A 16,096-nucleotide genomic window follows, 5' to 3' on the forward strand; every position below is an offset into this window, starting at 1 on the left:
GAGCAAAATGATTTCTATTTTTTTTTTTGTGTCGCCACCTAATTGATTGAATACAATTAATTAAAAAATACTAATAAATATAAAAAAAAGTGAAGTAGTAATTAAAACAAATAAGAAATTGACATGTCATGTCACGTAATCATTATCATCTATAATTTTTTTAAAAAAAAAATTAAAATTAAAATACTAAAATTAAATAAAAATTATAATTTAGATAAAAATTAATAATTTATTATTTTTAATATTTATTTAATAAAAATTTTATTTAACGATACATTTCGATATATCACTATAATAATATATTATGATATACAACGTGTGCTGATGTTTGAATCCTTACTTCAAAGAATAATAAAAATTTATTTACCACCTAGACACGTGACATATATGTTAAATGGCAGTCTCGGAGACCATTGCGAAGACTCGATCTGGAAAAAGCCAAATAAAAAAAGAGCAGCTGTAAGACATAATGACGTATCTACCCTCAGATATTGCCGGGAACAGCCGCAACGGCAGACAGGTACCATGTGCTTCTTTAACTACCACGGTGAGTAGGTGTATTGGAAATTAATTTTAATTTTGAAATTGGAAATGGGATGATGGATGAAATTTATTTTAATTTGGAATTTAATATTATAGAGAAAATGGGAGTCAAAAGTCAAATAAAGGTGTATGTACGACAGAGGTGAATTTACAGTTTTGGTCCTGGCGTTAAGCAAAACCTAATCCCACCTTACCACAGGCTGGTGTGACTGCTGGCTTGTTCTATCAATTACTTTTTTTCCCCCAATTTAATTAGTTTCCTTTCATCTTCCAAATCATTTTTTTTCTTTAATTTTGCATTTCCAATTTATTTATTTATTTGTGATCCAATAATGCCGGGTCTCAAATCTCCACCCGATGCTCCTCCGTTACGGATTACGGTGTCGGAGCCGCCGTCTCAGAATCCACCTCGGACGCCCAACAAAAAGCTTTCGTCGCTTTCCCCTTCCCGATCCAAGGCTTCCCCAGCCCGCTCCGCCAAGAAACCTCCGCCCGACTCACCCAACCCGGACGATTCCCCGCTCGATAACCCGGATCTCGGCCCCTTCTTGCTCAAATTGGCCCGGGATACCATCGCTTCCGGTGAGGGTCCCACTAAAGCTTTGGACTATGCGATTCGAGCGGCGAAGTCGTTCGAGAGGTGCGCCGTTGAAGGTGAGCCCATTTTGGATCTGGCGATGAGCTTGCACGTGCTGGCGGCGATTTATTGCAGCTTGGGGAGGTTCGATGAGGCGGTTCCGGTCCTGGAACGGGCGATTCAAGTTCCCGATGTGGAACGGGGCCCGGATCACGCGTTGGCTGCGTTCTCCGGGCATATGCAGCTAGGGGATACGTACTCGATGCTGGGGCAAGTGGAGAAGTCAGTTGGGTGCTATGAAGAAGGGCTAAAGATTCAGATCCAGGCTCTGGGAGAGACCGACGCTAGAGTTGGCGAAACTTGCAGGTTATCTTACTCTCTCTCTTTTACGGCTTATTACTGTCGAGATTTAGTAGGATATTTGAGATCTTTTGGGCGTTAATGTTAAATCGTTGTAGGGTAGCTTTAACAGGTATTGATTCAATCATGTGTATAAATGATGAATTCATGAACTTGAATTCGCTTAGCAAGTTGCAAGCTGTTTATATATTGATTGTGGATTTTAACTTAAAAGCAGGGATGTTATTGAAGGTCTTTTCCCAGAGGAGATTCTTGGTGTTAGATTTGTTCTGTTTCTGGGTTTTCCGTAGAATGATTGTTTGTCTTTTTTGCTTAAATTTTTGAGTTTATTCATGATTAATGGAAACATAGGTACTTGGCTGAGGCCCATGTTCAAGCAATGCAATTCGATAAAGCTGAAGAATTGTGCAAGAAAACTCTTGAAATACATCACGCACATAGTGAACCGGCATCACACGAAGAGGCAGCCGACCGCAGGTTGATGGCACTTATATGCGAGGCTAAGGGAGATTACGAAGCGGCCCTTGAGCACCTTGTCCTAGCCAGCATGGCAATGATTGCCAATGGGCAGGAGAATGAAGTAGCTGCTATTGACGTTAGCATTGGCAATATTTACATGTCTTTATGTCGCTTTGATGAGGCCGTCTTCTCCTACCAGAAGGCACTAACAGTGTTCAAATCATCGAAGGGTGACAACCACCCTCAAGTTGGCTCTGTCTTTGTACGACTTGCAGATCTATACCACAGGACTGGAAAGCTCCGAGAGTCGAAATCCTATTGTGAAAATGCCCTGAGGATCTTTGCAAAACCCGCACCTGGAATCACTGCAGAAGAGATTGCTGGTGGGTTGACAGAAATTTCAACCATATATGAATCTGTCGATGAGCCTGAGGAGGCATTGAAGCTCTTACAGAAAGCAATGAAGTTGTTGGAAGACAAACCAGGACAGCAAAGCACAATTGCAGGAATCGAAGCACGGATGGGGGTGATGTTTTACATTCTTGGGAGGTATGAAGAGGCAAGGAAGTCTTTTGAAAGTGCAGTAGCGAAACTTAGAGCTAGTGGGGAGAGGAAGTCGGCCTTCGTTGGAGTTGTGTTGAATCAGATGGGTTTGGCTTGTGTTCAGTTATTCAAGATAGATGAAGCTGGTGAGTTGTTCGAAGAAGCAAGGGCGATACTCGAGCAGGAATGTGGCCCATGTCATCAAGATACTCTGGGAGTGTATAGCAATCTTGCAGCAACTTATGATGCTATGGGAAGGTAACCTAATATCTTAAACCACCATGCATCAAATTCCATTCATAGCTTATGATATGCATTTACGGTGCTGTGCATTTTATACTTGTTTAAACCAAGACTTCAATTACCCTTGTGATACAAAAATCAGGGTCGAAGATGCGATTGAGATACTGGAGTATGTACTAAAGTTACGAGAAGAAAAACTCGGAATTGCAAATCCGGATTTTGAAGATGAGAAGGGTAGGCTGGCTGAGCTCCTGAAAGAAGCAGGCAGGTCACGCAACAGAAAAGCGAAATCACTGGAAAATCTCATAGATCCAAACTCAAGGAGGAGGACGAAGAAAGAGGGGACGAAAAAATGGGGTTTCAAAATTTGAAGGCATTCTTATTTCTCGTGTCGTATCTTAATCCGATTTGGAACATATATTCACTTTGTGTATCATGGAAGATCATGTATAGTGTTGTAATTTTCCTGAGCTTCCCTGTTTTTGGAGCTTTAAGATCCCCCCATATTTTTTAACCTTTTTACTATTGTTATTTGTGTTATTGAATGATGTGGTGTTGAAATTTGGAATAAATTTTATCATGATGTTTCTATTTCTGTCTGTTCATATAACCTCAGTAATTCATTTCTTTTTCACTTTCATCCTTAAATTGCTCTTTTCCAATCTTTTTAACGACTTTTGCCTTTCAATCCCTTTTTCGACTTTAGATAAACTTTTCGAGATGAAAGTTGTCGATCTATCCTCTAAACAAAACTGCACGCACCACAATTTCTTAGGATCACCTAATTCATACCTGTCAACATCTCAATTCTAAGATTCTTATATATACATTTTATATATTTCTTGATAAAATTTTCAGCCCCTACAAATTTAAGAATAAATAAGTAATAATTTTGTCATCAAATTTCGACTGGTCATAGCCAAAGTACTTGGTTATGTAAGAGGTTGGTCTAACCAATATCATTATAATACCAATCATATTGACTACGTTCGTTTGATGTCATTTCTTTGACCTTCAATTTTAATGTTCATTTTACACATCTTACGCTAGTAGAATTCATCATTGTTATTTCTAACACCAATGCACAACAAAATTATCTCTGGAATCCAGAAATGAGACTAAGGAAATGTTTCTTTCTCTAGAAATTTTGAATTCGAACTACGTCTGCAAGGTATGTAAACGTTATCAATGATTAATAAAATTACTTTGGAATCATCTCAAATTATTAAAAAATAAAAAATAAAACTATCTTTTAACAATGTTTCAAAGAAAATGTTTGTTGTCTATTAATGTTTCAAAGAAAATGTTTGTTGTCATGGGAATAGACGCTAGAATTCAAGGTAAGAGTGAGTAAAACTTGACTAGACTAAAAATCTCAATCTTTTTATTTAATTCGATTTAAAAAATTCAACTCATTTTGAATTGAGCTATAAAAGAAAACTCGAATAACTTGAAATTTTTAGTAATTCATAGAATAATTTTCAAGTTTAAGTTGAGTATCTCAACTCTATATGATATATGTATATCAAATATATATATCATGTACGATATATATATAACAATATATATATATATATATATATATATATATATTGCTATGATAAATTATTTAAATTAAAATAAAATAATGTTATAAATAAAAAAATTAATTTAATTAAATAAAAAATTAATTTTTCAAGTCGAATATGAATTTCACCCACCAACTAATTTAACGTAACACTCTACGAAACTTTATCGGCACTTTCCCAAATATAACCTTAAAAAATTATTAGTATATACTTGCTTCACGAGACAAGCGAATTAATGGGCAAAATCCAATTTCAAAAAATCACATGAACTCACTGCTTACGGAGATAAAAGGTCTAAAGCTTCGCAAAGCAATGAAAATTTACAAAGGATTTGACATCCTCAATCAGCTCACTGCTTCATATCCTAATCCAGGCTACCTGCTAATCACTAACGAAAACCGACCCCCAGAGGCTAACGACTAACGGACATTTATATATTTACGAGCGGAGGAAACCTAAAGATTAGAAACACCACCCACCACACTGAAGTATTCACATGATCCTACTCCTAGCCTCTAACCCATACTAACAAGTCTTGGTTCTTCAAATCCAGGAGATGTATTTTAGTCTCCTATGGTAGGCGGCTCCAAAAACCGAGCTAGTGATTCATGTTCCCTCGACTCTCTTAACAACCTCCATAAGTTCAAAAGTCAAAGACAAAAGCTCCCACAGGCAACAACAAAAACAAACAACAGGTACTGAATGGGGAAAATAAAAGAAAATGTCCCTACTTTAGTCCGAGTTGATCACAGTCCCTTCACCTTCAATAATAGACGTGGGATGTTTGCTTTCTGTGGTCATCTTTTTCACATCCTGGCTTGAACAGATAAAAATCCTTCTTACCATATTACAAAATTCCCTGCAAGCAAGAGGGTAAGATAAATTCTGTAAGACGCTTCTCTTTATTACGAAAAAAAACAAAAAAAAGGGAAAAATAACATGCATCAAGTAACTTACAGCCATGGGTCATCGCCTACGAGCATCATATCCCCTTCATCATCAGTGTAAACAATCTCCCACTTATTCATAGGGCGAAGCTCTCCCTTAATATCAAACATCTCCTCCAATTCATCTATAAGCTGATCATATCCTGCCAATGTGACCAAGTCCACAGCACGACCAACGGCAACCCCCTGCATCTGAACCTGTTCAAATATGCAACCAAAAAGAGAGTTTATTGGAAATTCTTCAAGGTAGTAGATAGTTTTCCAGTCGAATGAAAATGTCACTTTCAATACCTTAGTACGACTTCTTGTAGAATTAGAACTTTGCCTGTTCTGGATCTCTTTTGCCGATACCTGTAACTGTTCTTGTTGCATCTCTTTAGAATCTTTTGACATGTCAGATTTCTGGTCAGAGTCAGTGGGTGAGAGAACAGTTGGACCATGTCCTTCAGTTGTACAGGCAGTCACATTAGAAAGTTGTGTGGATGTCCTCTCCACTGGAGTTGTTGAGCTCACAGAGTGGTTTATCAGTTCAATACCAAACAATCGACAACTAGCTGCGGTCTCGGATTTCTTTAACTTTTCAATTGGATCAAAGGTTGAATCATCCTTCAGTTGTGGATTTGAAAAGCCTGAAAGAAGAGGCCAACCAGACACACTTTTGCTATCCTCCCTTGCATCGGGAAACAGATGCTGAGAAACACTCATGCCAGAAGACAGCCAGCTTCCTTCATTTTGAGTCTTCGAGACAGAGCCGCAACTACTGTTTATCTGTATCTGCATGTGATGCCACATGGCATGATTCTCATTTCTTTTAGCTTCGGCAGAAATGTTACGCTGAGTTGGATCATGGGAATGCATCACTCCAGAATTCCAAGGAGCTGATGCTGTTGTTGACATATCTATGTTATTCAAAGTGAGCAAGTCAGATAGAACAAACATAAGTATAACAATAGATAAATATACAACGAAAAGTATGTCTTACGTAGAGCAGGATTTTCAGCGGGCGGTCGAGGCCTTTTGTTCTTAGCTGCATTCGGTTGAGCCAGAGCTGGTGGAATTGGAGCAACAAAGGGTTCTATCTCCCATGGTGAAACCCTGTCAGGCCTCTGAATAGAGGCAGGCTCATCCCATTGTACCTGTTGAGAAGCATTAAGAAGTCTTAGATGTACATAACCAGCCTTAACAATTTAAAATAAAGTTGGAGAAATCATGTAAGAACAAGTTACCTTCATCGAACGCCATTTTGAATCTTTCCAGTGAGGAGAAAAGTCTTCAACCCCAACAATTGTTCCAGAAAACCTTATCAATCAAGATATGTTGAATAAGTACTTAAAGAAAAGATTTCTCTTTTTCTTTTTTTTTCCCTTTAAAAGAAATCGCCAACAGAGAACAATTACATGGTTAAAGTTCTAGTACCTTCTATCAGGAGAATCTTCCCCTTCAAACCTCATCTTAAATCTCATGCCAACTGCAAACTTACCATTAAGGGCATCTAAATATTTGTTCAACCCAATGATGAACTGACTTGTCCTGATATTTACATGAAACAAATATGAGAAAATAAAATAATAATCTCATTTTTGGCAAATCTATGAATATTATACCTTGGCTTATAGTAGACAACAAAGAGGGACTGGGTTGAAACAGCATGAGATGCAGTTGCAAGCACTCCTAAGTGCATATTCTGACTTGATATCACTGACAACGGCATGCTGCTCTGTTGGTGAGCTACACGCCTAACTCCGACACGAAGCTCCCCATTCTCTCCTCTAGGGGACCAAGTATTAAATGAATAATTCATCAGCCACAATTCAAATAAACACAAACAGCAAAAGGACAGATCACATGCAGAAAAACATCAAAGTGGACAAAAAGACGGAAAATGAAAAAAAAAACATCTACCTCAGAAACACAAAGGAATCACCAGCGACTAATCGCTTTGAAGTTACAAATGTACTCCATCCTGTTGTCAGCAAATGCCTCCTTGGTTCGCCTGATCAGTCAATCATAAAAAAAAAAATCATGATTTTCCCATTCATGGTGGAGGTACTTTTTACAAAAAATGAGAGGTCAAACATTAAGCCTTAAAGTATCTCATATCTACCAAATCCAGAGGAACTTTAATGTCAAAAGTCTGAATGAGGAAAACAATAAATAAGGTGTTTTGGTTACCTCTGAATATATGCTTAAAGTGCCACTCATAACCATGAAGATCCTTTGCAACCAATTCCTGGGTTGGCGTTGCCTGGTTCATGTCCTGAAAGAAAACCACTTTCAAAAATCAATATAATGAAAATCTCGGACAGAAAATTAAAACGCCAAAACAAATAGCTGGATCTAGAACAGAATACCAGTGGAGGAAGGCATTCAGTGGCATGTTTTCGAAGAACAGAAAACCCTCCATGGGTGCTTGTATCTGAGGCTGTTAAAACCTTGCAGAATGAGTGGACAGTAGGTCTTTGAGGCTCAGGAGTGCATTCATCAGGAGTTGTTGGCTCAGGTTGCTATAGATGCCAAAACCATAATTGGAAATCAATAATTTCAAACAACATAATATGGGGAGGGAGAGAGAGAGAGAGAGAGAGAAAACCAACTTTGTTTTTTGCATTCTAATACTGAGAGATGCTCAAACCAGTAAGGAACAAAATTGACTACTTACATTCGGTTCCGGCAACAAAGTAATTTGAGCATAAACTTCATCAGTTTCTTGTTCAGCCTAGAAGAAGCAAAGTTCATAAAAATTATCCCAAAATCAATCATGTTGATAGAATAATATAATGATGCAGTCTGTCTGCATCACATGACATTGGACTGAAAAACCCTATTTATCTAGCCAGTAAAACTAATTACCCAAAAACAAAAAGTTATTCAAAGCTTAAGGTTTAGATTCTCTTCAAGATCAAAAACAATAAAAACAAATAGATCGAAATAATTATTCCACTTCTCTTTTTTAAATGTACTTCAATTGATCAACAACCAAATAGACAATCAAAACAAGGTAAATTGAAAAATCAGATATTGAAAATTACCAGCATCTGAATATGAACAACACGGCAAAGAATCTTCGATGGAAGATTAAACAACGGAATCCTCTTATTCAAGTCCTGATTCGTGGACGCTTCCAACTAAAAAAAACACAAAAAATAGCAATATCTCAATCAACAACCCATTTCAAACATTTCCATAGAAACACAATTAATTTCCAAATAAAAGAAGCACGAAAAAAATAAATAAGATACAAAAAAAGGAAAACACTTGCCTGTTCCATGTGCCCTTGAGGAAAATAGTAGACTCTCTCTTCAGCTCGAGGAACCTCAACCAGTGGTCCGGCACATAACTTCCATAACTCAATATACAGATCATCCCTTCCGTTTCCTATCACACAAGAAGGAAATGAAAACCTTCTAAAGAAAAATTCCAGAAAAATAAATTAGACGAAGAAAATCTCTTTTTTACCTTCAGAGGATACATTATTTGTCTGCGAAAACGCTCCGACTCTATTCGCCATTGAACTCTATCTAACTCACCGAGTCAACAAGCAGTAATAGTAGTAGAGCAGCAATTTCAAAAAACCAATAAAAAAAAAACTCTCCAAATCGCTTATTATACACTTAATCACCAAAATAATTAGGATTAATAACAAAGGTTATCAACACGAATTAACTGCTCGACTCTTCGATTCCAAGAGAAGTACACTTTGGAGCCCTCTCCGTAACGATCGCGAGATCCAAATACTGTAACCGAAAACCGCTTAAACGGTTACAATACCGCCTTCTTTTGGCTTCAAATTTCCCACTTCTTTTGTATAAAAAAGGCAGAGAAAAATCCCCCTAAAATCGCTTTGCGCGCGTCTTATATTAAGCGGTTTTGTTTTTGTTTTGTTGTCTGCCTTTTATTTCAACTCCGGTTCTTTCTCTTCACTTTGGTTTTTCTTCTCTCTCTCTCTCTCTCTCTCTGGAAATTAACGTTTATCGCGGCAAGGCTTTATTTAACTAACTCACTCATTAACTCTGGTTATGGATTTAACCGGGAAGGGAGGTTCATGGGTCCCTGAAGGGTTAATGTGACGGACGTTTTGACGGCGAATGATGAATTCCGTTATTAAACGGCGTTATACGTACGGATGATTGGGCATCGGGGATGCTTGTGGTTGGGGAAACGGGTGAGAAGCGTTAAGTGTGATATGGACGTTACTTGTTGTCGTCTCTTTCGTTGTCTTCTTCGAAACAGGCAACCGGGTTGGCTTGAGTTAACCCGGCAGAATTTTGGGATTATTTTTCAATTTTAATTCAAAGCAAGACTTGGGGATTAAATGTTTGCCCCTCGGAACATGGGGTGGTAATTACGACATTCTACCATACCATTGTGGGCTCCACATGACCATCGTGAGATGTGTTGGATCTTGATCCTCGTAAATCTCATAGGGAAAACTACAAGGTTGGTCTATGTTACTCTCTGTTTTTCTTATTTTGATCATTCATCTAGAAACAATTATATTCTGATCACATGTTTTGTTAATCTATCTTATTTTGATCATTGGTTTATTAACTTTGTTAGTTTGATGACGTGCGATATTAATAACAAAATTATTTTAAACTAGTTAGAATTAATGATTCAATTAATAAAATAAGATTCATCTGGGGATGACAACATATCAAGTCAATTTTTGACACATTCGAATTTAACCCCAAAATTAAAGTCATCCACTGACATGTGATCCGACTCGAATATAAGAGAGTTTCATCCTACCTAGTTTTTTAGGTCAAATCCATACCTGGCCCAACTTAAATATATTTTATATAAAAAATCATTTTTATTAAATAAAATAAAAACATAACTGAAAAAATAATACAAAATGATGAAATATTAAAATTATCTCTAAATATATAAAAGATAATTATAATATTATGTCGAATTTTTCGGGATTAAATTTTTTAACCTTAAACATGATCTGAATTGAACTCAAAATTTTAGGGGTCGCGTTGGGTCAGGTCTAGGTGAAATTGTCATCACTGGACATATTGATAATATAAGTAATCAGAATGTAAATTTTACAAAATTGATGACCAAATAAAATAGACTAAAAATAAAAGTAACCTTGAAAAATAAAAGAAGCGTTGTTTTTTTCCGGACAAACTACGAGCGGTGGTTCGGGTGGTTCTGGCCGGTGCACCTCATACCGATTTGAGTTTACACGTTGTTTGGTTCATGTGGGGTCACCTGTCCACGTGTATTTCCTTTTAACGTTGTCGTTTTCGAATAATTGACTCCATTACATCATCTATTCGTCATCCATTTGTCACTTTTTTTTATTGATCTATGATAAATATAAAATAGTATTTATTTAAAAACTATTGTTAATTATTTAATATTACAAATTTATATTTTTAATAATTTTTATGTTCGAATTTAAAATTTTAAAAATAACAATAATTCTATTACCGTGTTTGATTTTTCACTTTCTTTTCAAGAAACGGGTTATAATAGTTCTCCGATTATTTCGAAAAAGAATCAACGAAGCTTTTCATTCTTTTACAATGAATTTTATCAATAACTAAATAATTTAATTAATATTAATTGTAAAAATTATTAATGTTACCATTTATAAAAAATATCATCAATAAATTTTATACACATGATTTTTAAATTAATTAGGTATACGCTTAATTAAAAATATTTTTTTAAATTTACAATTAGTTTTTTTAAATTAAGGATTTAATTTTTAATTAAACTTTTTAAATGATTTTTTAAAAAATCGATGGCAATTTAATTGAGGGTCTATTAACGATTCATCTGATAACTATTAAAAGTATACAAATCATCTCTTATTATATGTTATTATATGGTGTTGTTTTATTGAGTCTCTCGATTATTAAAAGTTACAAAATAGTTTCTTAAGGAGTTAATTTGTTAAGTCCCTCGACTAAAAAAAGATACAAAATAGTTATCCAACTAGTCATATTATTTCAAACTCATCATTTTCTATAAAAAAAATTGACGATCATCTGAGATGGACGTTAACATGCTAACTGAGATATAATATTCATTTAAGTTTTTAGATCAGATTTTATTAATGTTAACCTCAAGTTCAGATTGTCATCAAATTGTTAACGAAAATGGATGGGTTTGGAACATATGAATAATCAGGTGATCATTGTGTAAATTTTAATAGTCAGTGGACTCAACAAAGCAACACCTATAGTAGGGGATTACTTTGTAACTTTTAATAGTCGGATGATTCAACAAAACAATATCCTATAAACGAAAGACGGCTTAATCTAAAAAAAAACTTAAACTATTATGTGTAACCACTTTTTGTCAAAATAAATCCTTAAATTATTATATGTAACCACTTTAAGTACCTTAGTTATTTTTTGTCAAAATAAGTCCCCAAATTATAATCCTATTTTGCTTTAAGTCCCTAAAATATTTCTTTTATCAAAACAAGTATATAATTTTGTGTGACGTGCCAACATCCTATTGGTTGCAAAGTAATTTTCAAACTAAAAAATATGACTTAAAATAATTAAATATAATATTTTAAGTACATAATTTGATAAAAAAATAATTTAAGTACCTAAAAACATAATTAAATGTACTTGGAGCTCACTCACAAGGGTTGAATATATAAAAAAAATAGGGTGTCCCAATGTGAGGGGTTTGTGTTTGTAGGGATAATGATCCCAAATGTAGGAACAGTGATAAAAAGGGCACATGCCGCTGATTCCCCAGCCATCTACTAGGCGATGCGGATGCCTGCACTTTCTCTTTTCTTATTCTCATCTTAATTAAACAATTCTATATATTATATTACATTATGAAATGACCGTCTAACTCAGTTGGTAGAGAACAAGGTTTTTAATTTTGGGGTCGTGAGATCAAGTCCCACGGAAGACATTTCATAATTCGGAGGTCTCATACGGAAGCTGCTCTCAATCTGGCGTTGGGGGCAGCCTACTATCCTACCTCCCTCTTACCCCATTACATATGGGAATAAGGATCAGCTAATTTTTTTATATATTATATTACATAGTTTTAAGCTAAATATAATCAAATGTTAATAATGAGTTAAAATAATTATTTTATATTTTTATTTAAGTTGATATATTCATCACAATATTAACATTTAACTATAATATTTTTTACATTTCAGTTTTATTTCCAAAATAAATTGATATTTTATCCAAATATCTAGAATTTAGATTTAGGATTTGTCCTATTTTTTTCATAATCGTAGTTAATCTATTTTTTTCCCTCATCTTTATGATCGAAAGTAACATTACTCTTGATGTTGATTGCAGACTGTTTTTACTTTGTTTTATTGTATCTTTATTTTTTATTTTTTTGTTTTTAATAATTATACCTTTATGACACGTCTTCTACTACCTTTGTGACATGTTTTTCTCTGTCGTTATGACACATTTATGGTCGTTTGATCATTATATTCGTTTATTTTTTCCAGGGTTGGATTTGATATTGTCACGATTGACCAAGATAATGTTTTATTTGTTATCATGCTGATCTTTCTTGCTTTGGACTTTCAGATTGGATTTGGATACGTCATTTACGTTCTTGGATAGTATTTTCACGTCACTCAATTCTGATTTATGATTTGTCAGTGGCTTTTCATTGGCTTCATTCCCTTTTGTGATTTGTTTGCCGATACGATCAGATATGTCCGTATCTACTTTTTATCCGAGTTTATTTGGTTAGATTTTTTAACCTTTTTACTTGTATGGTTCTTGTGATCTTAAAGTTGTTAGTTTTCTCATATTTTAAAAAATATCTTTATTGTACGTTTAGTATACGGTTGTGGTTGTAAACTTTCGTTGTAATTTAAATATTTTCTATTTGTAATAAAATCAGTGGTTTCAATAAAAAAATTAAATAGATATTATATTTCCTTAAAGATATATTTTCATAATAAAATTAGACACTTCAAAATTAAACTAAACTTTTCAAAAATAATTTTTACATCTTTTTTAAAAAAATATTAAATTAATTTTTTAAGTATTTAATGATTTTATTCAATTATACATTATAAAAGATAACATAAATTATCAGGTGTCATGTGAGATACAAATAAAATAATAATATATTTCATTGCTTAGTTCATGCTTAAGTTCTTTACACCTCACCTTTCTTTTTATTTATATTAAAATTTCATCAATTTTCTTAACTTTTCAACTTTTGCAAACCAAATGAGATTAATTGCGGATAACTAAACCATCTAGAAAAACATGTAAAATGAAATAAAAAGAAAGAGAAATTGAGGAAAAATTACAAAATATAAATAATATACAAAATATTGAAATAAAATAAGAAAAAAATAAAAAATAATATAAACAAAAACTATTTAAATAGGATTATAATACCACAAAATAAAATAAAATAAAAAGTCATAGAATTCCTCATTAGATGATGCCCTTGAGCTTAGGAGTTACCCACCTAGGATATATAGCATTGGTGAACGTGGGGTACCCTAAAGAGAAATAATAATATTAGACTATAGAAAAGATGTGAATGGGGTTTAATTAATTGAATAATTAAAGAAGGGGATGCCTTAAAAATCACTAAAGAATTAGGGCACTATGGGATGGAACCATGAGGAGACAATCATGGGTTTAAAAAAAGTTAATTATCTTTTATTAGTGGAGCGTAAACCAACAATCTTTCTTTGTAAGCATATTTTTAGTTTTTTTTAATATTTACAAATTTCCAATAAATGTGATTGAGGAGAGGATTATAGCCGAGGAGTAGTGTGGGATTTTGGTCCCCCCAAATAATACAGTTTTTGACTTCTTCTTTGACTAGATTAAGAGCTTTCCAACCGTTGGATGAGGTAACTTGAAAAGCTAGTGTTTACCTTGAATGCTTGCTTTTTTTTGAAATATAATACTAAAATTAGTCCCAACCTTTATATAAATGATCCTTTTTATGTCTATTTTTTTAAGATTGTTTTAACTCTTAATGTTTTAATATTTTGGTCAAAATGGTCTATGTTTAATGAGAATCGTTAATTGATTAATGATCAATACATGTTATTGATGTGTAATTTTTACAAGAGTTAAATTGTTGTTATGTCACATACCATGTCACTCAATATGATGGTGTGTTTTACATCATGTAATATAAAGTAATGATGTGACATGTGATATGTCACCCAAATAGTATTGTGATATGTACATCATCACCTAAGATAATTAAGTGGTATATGTTACATCATCTAAAGTCAATGATAGAGATATGATGAGGTCCAATAGGCCCCAACCCCTGTACAAATTTTATATATTCGATAAATTTTGGTCTAATATTATTTTGGTTCATATAAAATTAAATATTCAAATTGAAAAATACAAGAGTTTATTAAATATTTAATTAAGTAGGGGTCGAACTAAAGAATGATAATATAATGTTCTCAAGTTTTTTAGTTCAATAACAATTTATGTCATTGTAAGTTTAAATATTAGATAAATTAAACATTGTCTTATGAATTTTGAGTTCGAATACCTAATAAGTCATTGTCTTTTTCTTAAAAAAATAATATTTTGGCTCATATCAATATTTAGTACTGGTTTCATCTCTGCCTAAAGTGATGATATATCATGTCACGTCACCTAAGACAATGACTTATCATATGACATGTCAACAATTAAACACATGAAAATATAATATTCATAGCATGTTTTGGTTGCTAATCAATTAATATTTTTTATCCAACGGATATCATTTTTGGTAAAAAAATTGAATGTTAAAAAGGAAAAATAGATATTAATTTATTTTTTAAGAAAAATCTTTAAAACATTAATGAACAAAAGATGTTTTATTATTGATATTGTAATAGCAATGATAATGACATTTTTCTCAAAGACACTTGATATAGGGGTGTTATATTGGTCGGTTCGGTTAACCGACTGAATTGAACTTCTTATGTAACACCTCGGATCCTATGTTAGCAGTTTTGAGTTACCCAACTGAGCCTTATGAGTAAGTTACGAGACTTATTTAAAATGTTTGGGGTTAGATTGGGTTTTCCATGAGTTGAGCTTCAGCCCAACTAGACTTAAGAAGGGTATTCTTAGACTTTGAACAAGATTAGAGGGACCAAAATAGTAGTTTACCCTTAAAGTTTTCTATAGGTTGATTAGTTTTAATTAGAGCGATGTAATTTGCTTACTCGTCATCTATTTTCCCTTATTTCTAGCTCCTCTTATCCCATACTCCATCTTCTCCATTCTTATATCTAATTCTCTTCAACATTGGCATAAAGGTGGAGACTTGTAGATTTCCAATCACATTTCAAAATTTCTAAGGTAAGAAACGAAATCTCAACCTTCCAAGTTTTCATCCAAGATTCCAATTATGAGTTTTGGCCATGAGAATGCTTAAGTGGGGTTTAAGGTGGGTTTTGGGTTTTTTTAGTGATATCAATCTATTTTTAGAGGTTTGAAATCATATTCCTAATCTTTTTGAGTCTCTAGATGAGTTAGTAACCCATTTACCTTGACCTTGATTAGTGAAAGAAGTGGAGAAAGCTCTAAGGTTAAATGAAATGAGAAATTACCCCTTGGTTTATTTGAGAGAGTTTCTAGCAGCTAGAAAACTAAGGTGCATTTACAACTCTTTCATACCAATTGTGAGTCATTAGAATGCATCTAGTTAGAGAGTATTGCGTTGAAAATCATAAATGAGATTTCATGGTAGATCCAAGTAATTGGTGTTTTAGCATGTTTAAAGACCTATTGTGATCCTTTATTTCATACATAAAACTTTAAAAATGTTTGGGAACCTCGATAAGATTTTAGGGTGTTTTGGGAGTCAAATTCGTGCCAAAATAGGGTATTTCTAGGTTCGAG

General features: G+C 33.7%; 2 protein-coding genes across 4 annotated transcripts; one reads left to right on the plus strand and one right to left on the minus strand.

The window, feature by feature from the left end:
- Positions 1 to 831: 831 nt before the first annotated feature.
- LOC120175027 (protein KINESIN LIGHT CHAIN-RELATED 1-like) lies at positions 832 to 3,220 on the plus strand. Its single transcript, XM_039181730.1, has 3 exons — positions 832 to 1,486; positions 1,832 to 2,740; positions 2,868 to 3,220. Exons 1-3 carry the CDS (start codon positions 876 to 878, stop codon positions 3,094 to 3,096), a joined length of 1,749 nt encoding a protein of 582 aa, XP_039037661.1. The 5' UTR covers positions 832 to 875; the 3' UTR covers positions 3,097 to 3,220.
- Positions 3,221 to 4,573: 1,353 nt separating this feature from the next.
- On the minus strand, positions 4,574 to 9,165 carry LOC120175025 (auxin response factor 9-like). Of its 3 annotated transcripts, XM_039181729.1 has the most exons (16): positions 8,697 to 9,164; positions 8,500 to 8,615; positions 8,270 to 8,365; positions 7,900 to 7,956; positions 7,847 to 7,849; positions 7,592 to 7,744; positions 7,413 to 7,497; positions 7,143 to 7,233; positions 6,845 to 7,009; positions 6,657 to 6,770; positions 6,467 to 6,539; positions 6,223 to 6,376; positions 6,047 to 6,139; positions 5,532 to 5,971; positions 5,251 to 5,438; positions 4,574 to 5,152 (listed from the first exon to the last, which is right to left on the minus strand). In XM_039181729.1, exons 1-16 carry the CDS (start codon positions 8,746 to 8,748, stop codon positions 5,026 to 5,028), a joined length of 2,007 nt encoding a protein of 668 aa, XP_039037660.1. In that variant the 5' UTR covers positions 8,749 to 9,164; the 3' UTR covers positions 4,574 to 5,025. The 3 variants fall into 3 exon arrangements, with proteins under 3 accessions (XP_039037660.1, XP_039037658.1, XP_039037659.1); XM_039181727.1 differs by having other exon boundaries at positions 5,532 to 6,139; positions 8,697 to 9,165; XM_039181728.1 differs by lacking the exon at positions 7,847 to 7,849 and having other exon boundaries at positions 5,532 to 6,139; positions 8,697 to 9,165.
- Positions 9,166 to 16,096: the final 6,931 nt, after the last annotated feature.

The sequence above is a fragment of the Hibiscus syriacus genome, unplaced genomic scaffold (genome assembly GCF_006381635.1).
Source record: "Hibiscus syriacus cultivar Baekdansim isolate YM2019G1 unplaced genomic scaffold, ASM638163v2 tig00112159_pilon, whole genome shotgun sequence".
Lineage (NCBI taxonomy): Eukaryota > Viridiplantae > Streptophyta > Magnoliopsida > Malvales > Malvaceae > Hibiscus > Hibiscus syriacus.